This window comes from Cornus florida, unplaced genomic scaffold (genome assembly GCF_030987335.1).
Source record: "Cornus florida cultivar Cherokee Brave unplaced genomic scaffold, ASM3098733v1 CherokeeBrave_3.0.0_Hap2_Chr08, whole genome shotgun sequence".
Classification (NCBI taxonomy): domain Eukaryota; kingdom Viridiplantae; phylum Streptophyta; class Magnoliopsida; order Cornales; family Cornaceae; genus Cornus; species Cornus florida.
The window spans coordinates 78,742,985-78,761,754 of NW_026775578.1; the positions used below are offsets into that span (position 1 = coordinate 78,742,985).

Sequence of the window (18,770 nt, forward strand, 5' to 3'; positions counted from 1 at the left end):
CAAGATCAATGTTGAACTTGTGTTGGTTGTTTAGTTAGTATGCAGTGATTATGATGTCCGTAGCTACTAAACAGAGCCAATGTTAAGGATTAGATAAGAATTTGTGCTTGCTGGAAGAAGTTTTGGTCAAGTAGAAGCAGCAATCAAATAAGTCTGCATTCATTACCATTACCTAGTGACGTAGTTGGTAGAGTAGCCAGTTACCTGAGCGGGTCTCCCTAATTTGTTAGGATTAAAAAAAAAAAATTAAGAAGGTGTCATTTCCATCACACCATCTAATCAAATCAAATAGCTATGAAGGGAACGTGTAGATACTAGGAAAAGTGTGTGTTGCTACCACCGATGAATTTTCTGCTTAAGTGAATAGGGTACCATCCACTCATGTCCTCGTGCTATACAAGTTGCAACTCGTCATGCAAACTAGCTATAACATTGAAACCACAGTATTAAGCTGCAAAATGCACTCCTAGTATATGTCTGTCAATATATAAAACATAAATAAGATGTACATACAGCACACTGCAAGGCCAACAAATATGAATCTTCCACCTATTGGCCAACAAATATAAGAGAACCCAATAGAAATCATAGAAACTTATTGAGCGTCTCCAAAAGTGACTGATCCAATCCACTATTATTTGATAAATCCAACAAAAGGCTCACCGTACCTAAACCAGCAGAGAACCCCTTCTCAACCATTTCTTCAAGAAGTTGCATTGCCACTAATGTCTCATTGTTTCGAAGAAATCCCTGCACAATTATATTGTAACTGCAACCATCTGGTGAGTAACCACTCTCTTCCATTTTCTTAAACAACATGTTTGCTTCGCTTAACAACCCTTCCTTACAGAGTCCATTGATCATAATGCTGTATGTGTGAACATCAGGTTGCAACCTTTTGGAAGGAAGACTATAAAAAAGTTCCCTTGCATCTTTAATGCTTCCAGCTCTGCACAAACCATCAATGAGGATGCTGTAAACCACAATATCAGGATGTAATCCACTTTTTTCCATGTCTTGAAACAAGGTCATTGCCTCAGCCAAACATTGATTCTTACACAATCCATCTACCAAAGTACGGTATGTTATAAAACTAGGATGTTGGCCATGGGTTCGCATCTCATTCAGAAGTTGTTGCCCAACTACAGGTTTTCCTGCACGGCAGAAACCACCTGTAAGAGTGGTGTAAGTAACAGTAATAGGAACCAATCCCATCTGGGAAATTTCGTGAAAAAGTCTGAGAACATCATCCATTCTTTGCTTCTTACAATATCCATTAATCAAGATGTTATAGCTTTGAATATCAGGGGCACAACCCCTACCAACCATCAAATCAAATATCTTCTTTGCCTCATGAATTTTGCTTTGCAAACAATATCCGTCCATCAATGAATTGTAAGTGACTATATCAAGTTCCTCACTTCTTTGAATCATCCCTTCAACTATTTGTACTGCTTCTGCAACCTTCCCTTCCTTACAAATTGCATCCACCAATATATTAAAGGTTACTACATTCGGTTTGATTTTTTTATTCACCATTTCATTCAACAATTTGGTAGCCTCTTTCCACTGGTTTGAATTGCATAGGCCAAGGATTAAGTTGTTGTAAGTGACAACATCTAGTGAAATGCCTTTACTGATCATTTCCGAAAAGAAGTCAAAGGCCTCAGCTACCAATAATGGATGACATTGGTTTCCCAATTTCTCTCTTCCATCTTCTTAACCAACTCAATAGCCGCGCTGGTGTTCCCTGTTTTGCACAACCCATTTATAATCGTTCCACAAGTAACTGTATCTGGTCGAAATCCTTTTGCACCCATGTCATTAAACAACTCTACTGCCTGACCTATTTTTGTTAGGAAACGTGCAAGTTTTAAAAACTTTTCGAGGGATTTTGATTCATAGATCTTGATTCATCACATAGAGACAAGTTTTATGCAAAAATAAAAATATGATGTATCATTCAATTAATGGATTGAATACTTACATCAAAGGTCGGAGTAAACCTTTAAATCTTTCCTCTAAAGTGAATGTTCTCACTTATTGTAGATCCCTTAGCAAGATGCCTTCTCCTTGGATCTCCATCTTCTTGGTAATTGTTTTGCCTTTAGGAATCACTCATATGCCTCCGTGAATGACCTTGGAAAAATAGGCTTGTGGGAACCTCCATTAGATGAGAACATAAACCCTAATTTTCTAGAGAGAGAATATATATTCCTTTTTCCTTCTTATAAAAATCATACCTAAAATACACATAGACTGTGTATATTTATAGGCAACATAAAGATAAAGAAAAAGAAACAACAAATCCTTCTTAATCTCTAATTCACATGTTTCAAATCTAATATGATTCCAATATCAAGTTGGGCTATGAGTGAGAATCCATTAGGCTTATTATTTTATTGGCTACAATGAATTAATAATTGGCCTTGTCCATGGATTCAATTCAATTAATTCATAAATTAATTTCTACTCCACTAAAAGAAATTAATTGAATTCCAATTAAATAATAAATAACCTCTAAGTCAATATTGCACTTTGACCCCTCTATGCATAATTAATTATCGGATAAATAAAGCCATCAATCCGATTACTTAATTAATATATTTATTTTGGTACCTTTGATTATTTCCGACTCGATCACAATAAAACATTTGTTTGACAAAAATAATAATTTAAATAAATAAATATATAATAAATCATTTTGTCTAAAAACACACGAAGGCCTTCAAATTTGCTTTGTGATCAACCATAATCAATACAAAATAAATACAAGTAGTAATGATGCAAATATTGAAAATATAACCTTCTAACTATTAATTACATAACTACCCAAAGTGTCGGTCTAAGGATCCCGAAGAATCCGCCGAACAAATCAAAGTAATTATTAATTGCATACGACGACTCTCGCAATATATCTCAACCTAACGCGGATCCAGTTCAAATCTTAATTAATTATGAGTCCATCCATAATTACCGACTATGAACCATTTATGATTATTATTTATATATTATGCATTGATTGCCATCACATACATATATATAAATATCTTTTGTAATCAAATGGACACTATCAATTCTATAATGAATCGAAATATAATACATTGAATTCACCAATTATATAAAACATAAATATTTCAGAAACTTCAGAAACATATGTCACTTTAATCCAAACAGGAATTTGCTATGCCAGGGCATATAAATCCCAATAGCTCCCACTTGCCCTCATAGCCAATTCAAATTGCACCTAACTCCAATGTTATCCAGATGATGATCAAAATTATTGATCAATTACACCTTTGATAATAGATCAACAAAGTTGTATTCCAATGCAATGTTCTAGCTACAAGTACATTTTCTTGTCGGACAATATCATGTAGAATATGATACTTCCTCTCAGTGTATCTTGTTCCTTTATAGAACCTTGGGTCATTGGTTTGGACTACTTCTGCACTATTATCACAACATAGCTCAATAGGCAGGCTAGTATACTCCACAACCTCTAAATCAATGAGATCAAACCAATAGGCTTCCTTTGCCGCCTTTAAGGCTACAATGTATTCCACCTGCAGGTTTGAGTCAGCAGTTGAAATCTGCTTAACAATCTACCAACTGATTTCCCTTCCATTAAGTGGACATACACTAAGTCATGAACCTCATAGTATCTACTTCTGAATGAAAATCAGAACTAGCATACCTGACTAGGACCATATCATCACATCCATAAATGAGTATGATATCATTGGTTCTCCTTAGATACTTAATGATATTTTTCACAACAGACCAGTTATCAAGTCCAGGATTGGACTGATATCATCTGACTATCCCTACAATGTAGCGGATGTCCTATTTGGTATAGACCATGGCATATATGAGACTCTCATATGCCAAAGCATATAGTTTCAGTCTCATTTGCTCAATCTCCTTTGCTAGTCTTGGAAAACTACTTACTAGAGAGAGCAATCCATATCAATAAAGCAAGAACTCATTCTTTGAGTTATGCATACCAAACCTGGTCAAAACTTTATCAATGTAGAATTATTAAGATAAGCCTATTTTCCTTTTAACCTGATCTTGCAAAAGCTTGATCCTAAGAATATAGCTTACATCTTGAGAATCCTGCATTTAAAAGTAATTGAACAACTACCTTTTTATTGATGACAAAACTTCCACGTCATTATAAATGAGTAGGATGTCATCAATATATATAGAATCAGAAAAATAATGACATTCCCTTGTACACTCATGATTTATTCACTAAGAAATTTTCTGGTATCTTTTTGTAGATTAACTTGCCTTCCATAGGTATCACCCTACTAGAAAGTTCTACAAGATCCCAAAATTTATTAGAATACATAGATTCCAACTCTGATTTCATAGTAACTTGCCAAAACGATCTGTATGCATATCGGTTCACTCTTCCGTGTAGCTTACTGGGTCCAACTCATGTTTAACAGGGATGTCCATAACGATCTCACCTAAAAACATGATTCTATCGGATTGGATGATAATCCTCCCACTACAATAATGTACCAATGCAGAAATCTGTGTGTTTGATGATGCTGACGCATCAATAGGGAATTCATATATTATTCTCAATCTTTATAATAAGTGTGTTCACATGTGGTACATTTGGTACTCATACCATATTCTCTAACATTATGCTACTAGGTATGTGATTCATAATATGATTCTCCTATAGATAAACAGTGAGTGTAAATAATCAACTTTTATCTTTGAGATCATAAAATAAACCATCTTAGTGACTTTTAGAGTAACTATCAAATCTATCATGCGTATGATCTGTTTCCAACTTACTTGTCCATATCAAGCGCACATGTGCAAGAATACCCCATATGCGTATATGATTCAAACTAAGATTTAGTCAAAAAACAAAGCTCAACGGTATCCTTGAGACAGATCAAGATGGAATGCAGTTCATAATGCGCATCGATGTCATTAACGCTAAACTCTTAAATGAAAGAGATAATGTGGCATAACTGATCATAGATCTAACCATGTTAAGTGGAATTCTGTTATTCTTATTTGACACCTAAATGCATTTAGCGTCAATTGCGGAAAACTGGTACACAACACCCTCATTAACCATATAGTCTTTGCATTATCCCAAGAAATACTCATTTCCTCGATCAGATCGAAGTATCTTGATAAGTTTACTTAATCTGTGCTCCACATCAGTCTTGACCTTCTCAGAATATACCAAGAGTTTAAGACTTGTGTTGCATCAGATAAACTTATCCAAAACGTGAGTAATCTTGCTTGGATGTTCATAAGACCACACGTGTCAGTGTGTACCGACTCTAATTGTCCTTTATGTCTATTTCATCTGGCTGATTAAGCCCTTAGAGTTATCTATCCTTCAAAACAGGGTTCACAAGTTTGGATTAGGCTCCTCTGCCTCACTAGGTAATAAACCTTCTTTGACCAATCTTTGAATCTCATTTTGATTGATTACAACCCAAAAATAGACGCTAAAAATACAATGAGTCAGAAATAACAAATTTTCTCTTAACATTCAATCTAGAAGATGCAACATTAGTTTCTACATCCTGCAAATCTTAAGAGCTTGTGATTATAGTATATTAACCATCTTTCAATGCACCAGAAGCAATCGCATATCTATTCAATTTTATAAAACCAGTTTTAGAAAACAACAACACAATTTTTATAAACCAAAAGCGAAATAAGAATGAGATTGCGTCTAACATCTGTGCATAAAGATAGTTCTCTAATACTAATATCCTCATACTCTCTAATTTTAGATGTAATACTCCCACTGACTTAGCTACAACCTTGACATCAGGTCAAGTACAAATATATTCCATATCATCGAGGCTTCTGGATTCCTGAAATCCTTGCAATGAATTGCAAACATGTTTAGTAACTCCAGAATCTATTCATCAGGAATTAATAGATACAACCACATAACATGGCTCAATGATTAAATATATATTTTCCTATGCCACGTCATTGCTTAGACAGTTTGTCCTTTAGTGTCTCAGTTAGCAACAAAAGAAACAGTTTTTTTTACCCTCAACATACACTGCCTTATTCCCTTTAACCTTTTGGATACCCATGTTTTGTGCTAGCCTAGTCCTATTATCATCCTTCTTCTTTACTTTGCCCTTCCACTTGGGTCTAGAAGAAGATGGTATAAACTAGGTTAGATTGATAGGAATGCTTATACTATTTGATTATCCTTTCATTTGTTACCAATTCTATAAGAATATTAGCGAGTGTGAACTCAAACTGATTCCTTATTTAGTTCACTCTAAAAGAGTCGAACGAGTTTGGTAACAAGGCAATAATCATGTCAACTTGAAACTTACCACCCAAGTCAGCCCTATTGATCTCCAGCTAATTTTTTAAATAATAAACTATCATTTTACAAAATTCGATCTCATACTGGAGTTCCTTAGGCTATCTTGATGGTATTCAAGTCTGACATAGTACTTTCACGTACTCTCTATATAATCTCACCAAAACATCTTATTGACATTTAACATGATGCATAAAGAAAATAAAATAATGTAAATGTTAGCTTTGGAGCGTATTCGAGATAAACTCTAGAATATTGTACCAATTCATCTCATTTTCCCTATTTCACTTATTCAAAGCATTAATGTTCTCTTGGGTATCTTAAAGTAAAAGGATTAGGTTTAGGAGTAGTAAATACATTTATACCCTTACGTTGTGAATAAAATATCTAAGTTCCTTTCCCAGTCAATATTAATGAGGTCCAGTTACATTGAATATGTAAGCAAGCAGATAAACTTGATTAGACATAATTAATCTGAATATAAATGCATTCATACAATATGCAAGGTGAATTATTAATACTGTCATGCATATTTAAAATTAAAATGAGCTTGTTAACCACATAATATAATAAATCTCAATCGAACAAGAGATTATTATCATTATTGGTGAACAATCCCTTTTAATTAATGCGGGTCCCTCAACTTTGTAGCATAATAAATCAACCAATCAATATGTCAATAACTTATCCTGTTGGAGGAGTTCATTATTACTATTGTAGAGATTCATTTGCTATTAGGTGAGCACTTCCATTAAAATAATAATATGTGGGTCCCTTAACCACTGCATAAAAAATCGGATAACTAATATGCCACTAACTTATTCGGTTGGCGAAGTTCATTATTACTATTGGCGGGCAAATCCCATCATTTCCATATCTCTTAAGACAATGCCTTGTCTATCATATGAAATGATTCTCGATTTATATTTAGCCTTTCTAAAATCACCTAGTGTAGACCACTCCGTTGGGGAGCTAACACTATTGATTTTAGATTGAGTGTGTAACGTTATTAATGCTCTAATGAAAAATAAAACATTAAATATCTTGCCATTATAATCTAGACTCTTTAAATCATGCGGAGGGCCTTATTTTTAAAGATCTAATTACAATGAACATTTAATATTTTAATTTTCATGAGACAACTATTCTTATAATATTAAGACTCTTCAAATCATGCGTAGGGCCTTATTTTTGAAGATCTAATTATAATGGTTTTAATAACGAAGGCCATGGGGCAATGTATAAAAATCCCCGCTCCCACTCAATTTTTAATCATTTATAATTAGGGTTTTCATTTTATTCATTTACATGATATAATGCATGCAAAACGTCTTGATTTTAATCCAATTGAATTTAGAAAATATTTGGATTTTAAACGATTCACTAATATTTAATTTGAGGCACACTTTAAAAATAATTTACAAAAATGATTTTTCGTTTCCCAATAAGTGCCCTCAAATTAATAGTATTTAAATCCAATTAATTTTCATAATTTAATTAATATAAATCAAGTCATTTAATTAAATATCATAGATCCAATGCATGAATAATAATTAATCAACAATTATTTATCCCATGCATCACATACATCAATAAACAACAGACAAAAGCAAATTAAATGGCCAATGGATTTAGCTTTTAACATTTAATTGCTCTAATAATTGCACGAGGGCCAATCAATGACTTGTGAGCACCTGCAGAGAGCTGGTACGCACCTGCGGAGGCAAAACAACACTTGGAACGCGCCCGGAGAGTGAGCAACACCTTCCCACGCGCTGGCACGCGCTAGGAGAATGTCCATAGAGTCCCCACGCGCTTACACGCGCTGGGGAGGTAAGCAGGCACGTGACATGCGCCTGCACGAGCTTACATGCGCGTTAGCAAGTGGCCAGCGCGTTCCACGCGCTAGCACGCGCCTGATGGTGGGTCAGTTGAGTTCGGCGCGTGTTCTGCACGCGTTTGATGGGTGACTTGTTCCAGCGAGTGATTCTCACGCGCCCTTTGGTTGGTTGCGCCTTGAGTTTTCATTAGCCACGTCAAATGGGATTACACCTCTCATGTTGATTTCTATCCAGTGATATTGGATCCAAGTGCACTGTATGGTGGTACACCGCAAGGTACTGGAGCAACATCTTGCACTTCCGGCGCCTCCATTGCCACCGGCTCCGCACCAGTCGCCGGAATATTGCCGAAAAATCACCGAAAATTATAAAAAATTCCAGAAAAATTAAATTTAGGCTCTAAAAATTCGAGAAAAATTCGGGAAAATTTCTAAAAAATCCCAGAAAATTCCTGAAGCCTAATTTAACCTTCTTGGATCTTCTTGAAGCTTCATAGCAACCTTTGATGAATATTACATGGCTTTAAATAAATTTATAATTTGAAATACAATGGAAAAAATTAAATTACATCTTTGAACTTTCAAACGGCTAAATCAAAGTCTTAATTACATTTATCCAAAGATAAAATTACATTTATTTAACCTATAAGCTTCATCCATGGCCCAACCATACATCATTATTCATTCACAATTATTCATACATCATCATGTATCAATATATATCAACATATTAAATCATACATCAATATACATCAATAAAAATATATATGAATATAATTTTTGGATCCATGAATGATGGTTTTCATAAAAACATGATCTCTAGTAATGAATCAAACCATGCTCTGATATCACTATTGGGAAACGTGCAAGTTTTAAAAACTTTTCGAGGGATTTTGATTCAAAGATCTTGATTCATCACATAGAGACAAGTTTTATGAAAAAAATAAAAATATGATGTATCATTCAATTAATGGATTGAATACTTACATCAAAGGTCTGAATAAACCTTTAAATCTTTCCTCTAAAGTGAATGTTCTCACTTATTGTAGATCCCTTAGCAAGATGCCTTCTCCTTGGATCTCCATTTTCTTGATAATTGTTTTGCCTTTAGGAATCACTCATATGCCTCCATGAATGACCTTGGAAAAATAGGCTTGCGGGAACCTCCATTAGATGAGAACATAAACCCTAATTTTCTAGAGAGAGAATATATATTCCTTTTTCCTTCTCATAAAAATCATACCTAAAATACACATAGACCGTGTATATTTATAGGCAACATAAAGATAAAGAAAAAGAAACAACAAATCCTTCTCAATCTCTAATTCACATGTCTCAAATCTAATATGATTCCAATATCAAGTTGGGCTATGAGTGAGAATCCATTAGGCCTATTATTTTATTGGCTACAATGAATTAATAATTGGCCTTGTCCATGGATTCAATTCAATTAATTTATAAATTAATTTCTACTCCACTAAAAGAAATTAATTGAACTCCAATTAAATAATAAATAACCTCCGAGTCAATATTGCACTTTGACCCCTCTATGCATAATTAATTATCGGATAAATAAAGCCATCAATCTGATTACTTAATTAATATATTTATTTTGGTACCTTTGATTATTTCCGACTCGATCACAATAAAACATTTGTTTGACAAAAATAATAATTTAAATAAATAAATATATAATAAATCATTTTGTCTAAAAACACACGAAGGCCTTCGAATTTGCTTTGTAATTAACCATAATCAATACAAAATAAATACAAGTAGCAATGATGCAAATATTGAAAATATAACCCTCTAACTATTAATTACATAACTACCCAAAGTGTCGGTTTTAGGATCCCGAAGAATCCACCGAACAAATCAAAGTAATTATTAATTAATAAAAGAGTTTATACTTTTCTCATGCTTAAGAGTCAAATGCCACGACAGTGATAAGGAGCAATTGCATACGACGACTCTCGCAATATATCTTAATCTAACGCGGATCCAGTTCAAATCTTAATTAATTATGAGTCCATCCATAATTACTGACTATGAACCATTTATGATTACTATTTATATATTATGCATTGATTGCCATCACATACATATATATAAATATCTCTTGCAATCAAATGGACACTATCAATTCTATAATGAATCGAAACATAATACATTGAATTCACCAATTGTATAAAACATAAATATTTCAGAAACTTCAGGAACATATGTCACTTTAATCCAAACAGGAATTTGCTATGCCAGAACATATAAATCCCAACAATTTTATCCTCACTACAGAGTCCCCTCATCAAAGCGGTGAGCTTTCTACTGTCCACGTCAAAACCAAGCTTCAAAGTTCTCCCCAGAACAGAGAAACCCAAATCGACCCGATTCAAGTGGCGGTAACAATTGAGCAAGATGGCTAGAGTATACTCGTTTGGCTCTACCATTCTTGAGGATTCCATTTGCTTAAGCAAAGAAATAGCAGTGGTGTAATGTTTCATTCTCACAATGGTCCCTAACAATTTAGTGAAATGCACAATTGAAGGAAGAGGTTGCATTTGAGACATTTCATCAAACATTGCCAGTGCATCATTAAGGTTTGTGAACTCAAATCTGAATTGATTTCTGACAGTCTGCATATATCGGGTTTGACTACCAGTTTGGGAATGAAACGAAGCCCTTAAATTGTTGCAAGCAAATGGATAATCAACGAAGAAATTAACACAATGCTTAAAAGAAGTTGCAGACTTGCAGGTACCTTTATGAAGAGAGAAAGCACCACCATATCTACACTTTGAAGAAGCAATAACACTTCTTTTAATCATCTTTCAGCCCCCTCTCTCTCTCTTATATATATACGCATAGTCACACACACACATATGTCTGAATATATATAAAAACAAGTCACCTGAAGGTTGTTGGCTATTTTATTCTTCGGACATGTTTCTGCACCTAAGATTTCATTTGCAAGGCGAAAAAACATAATTGACCTATCTCACTGCAGTGGGGCGAGTCTTGTGGCGAGTGGTTTGGGCTAGGTTTGGCCCATTGCATTAATTCCTCCCTTTTACCTCTCTTTCTCGAAGTAGTGGATCCTACATATAAAAAATAAAAATAAAAACTCTGCAGTGGGGCGAGTCCTGTGACGAGTGGTTTGGGCTAGGTTTGGCCCATTGCATTCATTCCTCCCTTTTACCTCTCTTTCTCGAAGTAGTGGATCCTACATATAAAAATAAAAATAAATATAAAAATAAAAATTCACAAAACACGGCTTTTCTAAATGCCTCGTTTATGTTAGTGTCAATAAGCCTTTTATTCCCGGTCAATCACGACATAAACAAATGTGTGAATTTTATGTCACTATCAATAAACTTTTTGCTTATATGTCGCTTCGTAATTGGCCAAGACCAATGGTCTCAAGACCATTTAGTAGGCTCTTAAAATTTCAGGTTGTAACTTTTTTATGCTAGAAATTATTAGATTGTCCTGGTCTATTGACACTTGGTGAACTAATTCAACTCAGACTCTCCAATTAAGAAAATAGTCTCATAACAGTGTATTAAATATTACAAAGAAATCTTAACAACAGTCTGGATTGAATTAATTCACCACATGTCAAATGGACTATCATAGATACACGTAAATCATTAATATTTGTCAAAAGAGTGTGACTCAACTTTAGAGTCAATCAATACAAGCATTTACCATATATGTATATAAACATACAAACTATAAAAATTAGATATCTACTAATAAAATATATTGAATATATTCAATTATTGACTTGAAAGGCACCATAAACCCCAACTGCGCAAGCGTAAAACTCCAAAGTTGTTCGTCATCAATATTCTTCTAATTCCAATGGAGTCCACATTCCTTTTTATTTACCTTTCAAAAATTAAATTTCCTCCTCACCTCATGAAATATCTCTGAGTCTCTTATTTTTTCCTTATTGAATGTCACACCTAGTTTTTCTCTTAAAGTATCATTTGCAACTCTATCTCTGTCCAAGTTATGACATTGCAAAATCATGATTTTTTTTTTTTTTTTTTTTAAGTGGGAGATCACTATTGTAAAGTATAAACTAACATTTGAGTCCATCATGCCCATGCCAGCCAAGTCAAGATCAATGTTGAACTTGTGTTGGTTGTTTAGTTAGTATGCTGTGATTATGATGTCAATCCGTAGTTACTAAACAGAGCAGGTGTTAAGGATTACATAAGAATTTCTGCTTGCTGGAAGAAGTTTTGGTCAAGTAGAAGAAGCAATCAAATAAGTCCGCATTCATTACCATTACCCAGTGGCGTAATTGGTAGAGTGTCCAGTTACTTGAACGGGTCTCCTTAATTTGTTAGGATTAAAAAAAGAAAAAAAAAATGAAGAAGATGTCATTTCCATCACACCATCTAATCAAATCAAATAGCTATGGCCAACAGGCATGTGGCCTAACAGTACAAGGTTCTTACTTCTCAAATGGAGGTTAGGAGTTTGAACTTCAGTGAAGGCAGTGTGTGTGAGTCCCAACTAAGGGAAAAAAAAAAATCAAATAGCTATGAAGGGAACGCGTAGAGACTAGGAAAAGTGTGTGTTGCTAGCACCTATGAATTTTATGCTTAAGTGAATAGGGTACCATCCACTCATGTCCTCAGGCTATTCAAGCTGCAACACGTCATGCTAAGTAGCTATAACATTGAAACCACAGTATTAAGCTGCAAAATGCACTCCTAGTGCCCCCCAAGTAGGCCAATATTCGGAACTCCGTCCCTGAATGATTGTAAACTAAACTAGATCCTTTGCAACTCGGAGAACATCCTAGTCAATCTATAAGCATGAAGAAAACAAGGGCGTTAATACTGATATTGATGTTAACATGCTCAAATAACAATAATATAAAACCTATGGCTATGTATCCAAGCAAAATTAGATGTTTCTTTATTGGATAATTTGCGATCTACATCTATATATTTCTAAACTAGCAATGTATCCAAAAAGATAACAAGTGAAAAATCAACCAATAAAGTATGGCGAAATGGCAAGTGCACAATGTATTCACAAATGTATCATATCTCTTTCTTTAGATAGTCATAGACCGCATCACAAATTCAAAACAAAACTGCGCGCCTCCATTTAAGAAGCTCAGGGACACAATCTACAAGGAGAAATTATTACATGGTCCTGGGACCATTGATCCCAGCGAATCACGTGCAGACACATAAGCAAAAAGTGAGATAAAACTGACAAAAAGATGACACATTTGCTTATGTGTCAGCACATGATTGGCCTGGGACTATGTAATAGTTTCTCACCTGCAAGGACGATATGAAAGGCTTTCTATTCAAGGTAAATAAGCTGAACTTCTCGACTCATTTCCATCATTGACCTCCCACCACAGTATTGTTACACTACATGACATTTTGAGTTGATAGAGTCACACATCACACATATCAAAATTAGCTGTAAATGTTATAGGTCATCAATTATGACTAATTACTACAAGTAGTATAACAAGTCCAATTCCTTACTCATGTGTTGACATACTCACTAGAGCAAATGTTTAATCTTTCAAATGCAAGATCTTCCTTCCTCCAAAGCTAACCTCCAGTGAAGTCGCTTTTGATGATCCACAAAGTCCTTGTATAAATCCCTTAGATGCTTAGCTGCCCTGTACTCTTCAGTTCCTGAATGAACCACCTTTAACTCATCATCAATGATTTTATTCTGAATTTTATGCTGCAAAAGGTAAATGTTGAAAAGTATATCAGAAAAATACGAAGTCCATAATTGACATTTAATGGAATATTTAACTTTTCTAAAACTGTGCTTCTTAATGTTATTATTTAGGCAGGTGTTTTTATCAACTCATACCCCTGCTGTAAATTTATCAAAACATTCTTTTCTCCTCCATCACAAAAATTTACCAACTTCACTCCCTCCCTAATTAATAAACAATCATTACAGTAACACGTAGGGCAAGCAGCCTTAGTATTCCACCTAGAAGCTCCCATACCTTCTTTATTTCTTTCATATTAAATTTGTTATTTATACATTCTAAAACGAAGTACGTTAATTGACCATATCCAAATGTTTTTATTCGTTTTCAAATTGTCATTATACATTGTCCTTATTTCTTTCTAGATACTAATTACAGTACCATTTCTAGATTTGATTAAAACGAAATGGCTAAATAATCAAATTAAGGCAGTTGATTGCTAATTAAGGCCTTTCATCTTATTTTTTTAATTTTATTTGAATTATATTAATATTGGTAGTTACCCACGCACGTATGTTTTTACTAGTATATATAAGTATATATATTATGTGTCTAATTTTATTTTTAAGCATTTTGAACTGATCTAATTTAAGGGAGAGAGCTTGATGATATAATGAGATTTGACCTCATGGATTTAAAATTCTCTTTAATATCACAAAACATGTTACATCATCTGCAACATTGCTTCATAAAAAATAGAATACAGGAGACCAAAACTCCAAAATTCATTAGTAACATTTTTTGCAATTTCCTTTTCATTATAATTCAATCCTCTGCCTTCAACAGATGCCACGAGTAACATAGTCCATCTTCTAACTCCATAACAGAGAACTTACACATGCACCACTTCTTCTTTGTTTTTTTTTTTTAGTTCAAACCTCTGATATTACATATATGAAAATGCCACAGAAGAATCATAGCCCCTGGAGATAACTCAGAAGGCAGTTATTATTATTATTATTATTATTATTATTATAAACAGTATTTCAACAGCCGAAGCACTATTAATAGAACTACTCAACCTTTTGAATTGCAAGATTTATCTAGAACAACATTCCAAGGTGACAGAGTGAAAGCAAATGCATTAGTTGAGTGCCAATCCTTGAGTATGCTTTCCCATAGAACAATAAGCATTAACCTTCAGATTACATTGCTTGCAAATCCTGTGTAAGACTATCATGAAGAGGACACTGATGCAAGCATCAGTAGGCCATGCGTACAGGACGCTACAAGGCGGACAAAATATGAAACTTTCAAACCCAATAGAGATCACAGAAACTTATTGAGCATCTTCAAAACTGACTGATCCAATCCACTATTTTTTGATAAATTTAATAAAAGGCTCACAGTACATGAATCAGCAGAGAACCCCTTCTCAACCATTCCTTGGACAAGTTGCATTGCTCTTAACATCTCATTGTTTCGAAGGAATCCCTGCACAATTATGTTGTTAGTGCAACCATTTGGAGAGCAACCACTCTCTTCCATTTTATTGAGCAGCATGTTTGCTTCAGTTAACAACCCTTCCTTACAAAGTCCATTGATCATAATACTATATGTGTAAACATCAGGTTGCAACCTTTTGGAAGGAAGACTATAAAAGAGTTCCCTTGCATCTTTAATGCATCCAGCTCTGCACATACCATCAATGAGTATGTTGTAAACCACAATATCAGGATGCAATCCACTTTCTTCCATGTCTTGAAAGAAGGTCATTGCCTCAGCCAGACATTGGTTCTTACACAATCCATCTAACAAAGTACGGTATGTTATAACATTAGGATTTTGGCCACGGGCTCGCATCTCATTTAAAAGTTGTTGCGCAACTAGAGGTTTTCCTGCATGGCAGAAACCACCTATAAGAGTATTGTAAGTAACAATATCAGGAATCAATCCCATCCGGGAAATTTCGTGAAAAAGTCCGATAGCGTCATCCATTCTTTGCTTCTTACAATACCCAGAAATCAAGATGCTATAGCTCCAAACATCAGGTAAACAACCCCTACCAACCATCGAATCAAATATCTTCTTTGCCTCATGAAATTTTCTTTGTAAACAATAACCATCCATCAGTGCATTGTAAGTGACTGTATTAGGCTCCTCACCTTTTTGGATCATCACTTCAACTATTTCTACTGCTTCTGCAAGCTTCCCTTCCTTACAAAGTGCATCCACCAATATAGTGAAGATTCTTACATTCGGTTTGATTTTTTGGTTCATTCAATAATCTTGTAACCTCTTTCCACTGATTTGAATTGCATAGGCCAAGGATTAAGGAGGTGTAAGTAATAACATTTGGCGAAATGCCTTTATATATCATTTCCGAAAAGAAGTCAAAGGCCTCAGCTACCAATCTGTCCTTACAAAGACTGTCAATGATCATGTTATAGACAATGATATTGGTTTCCCAATTTCTCTCTTCCATCTTCTTAACCAACTCAATAGCCGCGCTGGGTTCCCTGTTTTGCACAACCCATTTATAATCGTTCCACAAGTAAATGTATCAGGTCGAAATCCTTTTGCACCCATGTCATTAAACAACTCTACTGCTTGACCTATTTTATCCTCACTACAGAGTCCCCTCATCAAAGCGGTGAGCTTTCTACTGTCCACGTCAAAACCAAGCTTCAAAGTTCTCCCCAGAACAGAGAAACCCAAATCCACCCGATTCAAGTGGCAGTAACAATTGAGCAATATTAGGGATGGCAACGGGGGCGGGTTTGGGCAGGTATACCCTCCCTCGCCCCCACAACTGTTTAAAAACCCCACCCCCGTCCCCGCCCAAAACCGCAAAACGGGGGTACTTTCCACCCCATCCCCGTAACCGTTTAACATTTTTACCTCCGCGGGTACCCGCCCCGTTTAAAACCATAATTTATTTATTGTTGAAATAGATTTACTTTTATTTTTTTTTATTTTTTATTTTTTTCTCTCATCTTCAATTCTTCACCATTGCAAATTTCATTTTTTACGTTAATATTGTTATATAGGGTACTTAATATATAATGGGAAATATATATACTACTGAAATGTGGGTATTTAAGTAATTTGCGTATCTAAACGGGGCGGGACGACCTTTTCCTGCCCCCGCACCAAACCCGCGCGGGTTTTTATTACATCAAACCATCTCCGCCCAAATAAACAAAACGGTCCCTCAAAACTGCCAAAAACGGTAACTGTGGGGTGGGGCGGGTTACCGCGGGGCGGGTCAAATTGCCATCCCTAAGCAAGATGGCTAGAGTATAAGCGTCTGGCTCAGCTATTCCAGAGGACTCCAATTGCTTAAGCAAAGAAATAGCAGTGGTGTAATGTTTCATTCTCACAATGGCCCCTAAAAATTTAGTAAAATGCACAATTGAAGGAAGAGGTTGCATTTGAGACATTTCATCAAACATTGCCAGTGCATCATTAAGATTTGTGGACTCAAATCTGAATTGATTTCTGACAGTCTGCATAAATCGGGTTTGACTACCAGTTTGGGAATAAAATGAAGCCCTTAAATTGTTGGAAGCAAATGGATAATCAATGAAGAAATTAACACAATGCTTAAGAGAAGTTGCAGACTTACGGATACCTTTATGAAGAGAGAGAGCACAACCATATCTACACTTTGGAGAGGCAATGACACTTCTTTTAATTATCTTCCAGCCCTCTCTTTCTCTCTCTTATATGTATATACGCACAGTCACACACACATATTTGTCTGTGTATATATAAAAACAAGTCACCTGAAGCTTGTTGTTCGCTATTTTATTCATCGGACATGTTTCTGCACCTAAGATTTCATTTGCAAGGCGAAAAAAATAATTGACCTAACTCGCTGAAGTGGGGCGAGTCTTGTGGCGAGTGGTTTGGGCTAGGTTTGGCCCATTGCATTACGTATAAAATATAAAATATAAAATATAAAAAATAAAAATAAAAACTCACAAAACGCGTCTTTTCTAAATGCCTTGTTTTATGTGTGAATTTTATGTCACTGTCAATAAGCTGTTTGCTTATATGTCGCTTAGTGATTGGCCGAGACCAATGGTCTTAGAACCATATAATAAGCTTTTAAAATTTAAAGGTTGCAACTCTTTTATGCGAAAAATTATTAGATTGTCCTAGTCTATTGACACATGATGAACCAATTCAACTCAGACTCTTGAATTAAGAAAATAGTCTCGCAACAGTGTATTAAATATTACAAAGAAATCTTAACAATAGTCTGGATTGAATTAGTTCACCACATGTCAAATGGACTATGTAAATTATTAATATTTATCAAAAGAGTGTGACTTAACTCTAAAGTCAATCAATACAAGCATTTACCATATATGTATATAAACATGCACTATAAAAATTAGAAACCTATTAATAAAATATGTTGAATATATTCAATTATTGACTTGAAAGGCACCATAAACCCCAACATCGCAAGCGTAAAATACCAAAGTTGTTCGTCATCAATATTCTTCTAATTCCAATGGAGTCCACATTCCTTTCTATTACCTTTCAAAAATTAAATTTCCTCCTCACCTCATGAAATATCTCCGAGTCTCTTATTTTTTCCCTAATGAATGTCACACCTAGTTTTTCTCTTAAACTATCATTTGCAACCCTATCTCCGTCCAAGTTATGACATTACAAAATCATGTGTAATTCTTTTTTTTTTTTGTTAAGTGGGAGATCACTATTATAAAGTATAAACTAACATTTGAGTCCATCATGCCCATGCCAGCCAAGTCAAGATTAATGTTGAACTTATGTTGGTTGTTTAGTTAGTGATACGGAATATTTGACTAGATAAGAATTTCACATGACTCAAAGGGTATGGATAA

At 34.7% G+C, this 18,770-nt stretch overlaps 1 protein-coding gene across 1 annotated transcript; it reads right to left on the reverse strand.

The window, feature by feature from the left end:
- Positions 1–379: 379 nt before the first annotated feature.
- LOC132270500 (pentatricopeptide repeat-containing protein At1g62680, mitochondrial-like) lies at positions 380–17,878 on the reverse strand. Its single transcript, XM_059771679.1, has 8 exons — positions 15,224–17,878; positions 15,089–15,176; positions 13,777–13,910; positions 11,377–11,400; positions 10,474–10,967; positions 664–1,670; positions 514–549; positions 380–424 (listed from the first exon to the last, which is right to left on the reverse strand). The coding sequence occupies exons 1-8, from the start codon at positions 16,168–16,170 to the stop codon at positions 380–382; spliced, it is 2,775 nt and encodes a 924-aa protein (XP_059627662.1). The 5' UTR covers positions 16,171–17,878.
- Between the last annotated feature and the right edge of the window lie 892 nt (positions 17,879–18,770).

Bases quoted from the DNA above. Each gene is read 5' to 3' on its own strand.
- LOC132270500 (XM_059771679.1), bottom strand. From the start codon at position 16,170: ATGAACCAAAAAATCAAACCGAATGTAAGAATCTTCACTATATTGGTG. The intron at 15,177-15,223 runs GTGATCTCTATT...TCCGCCTTGTAG, and splicing joins AAGATGCTCAATAAGTTTCT to CGTCCTGTACGCATGGCCTA. The intron at 550-663 runs GTGAGCCTTTTG...GTTGGCCAATAG, and splicing joins TCTCTGCTGGTTTAGGTACG to GTGGAAGATTCATATTTGTT.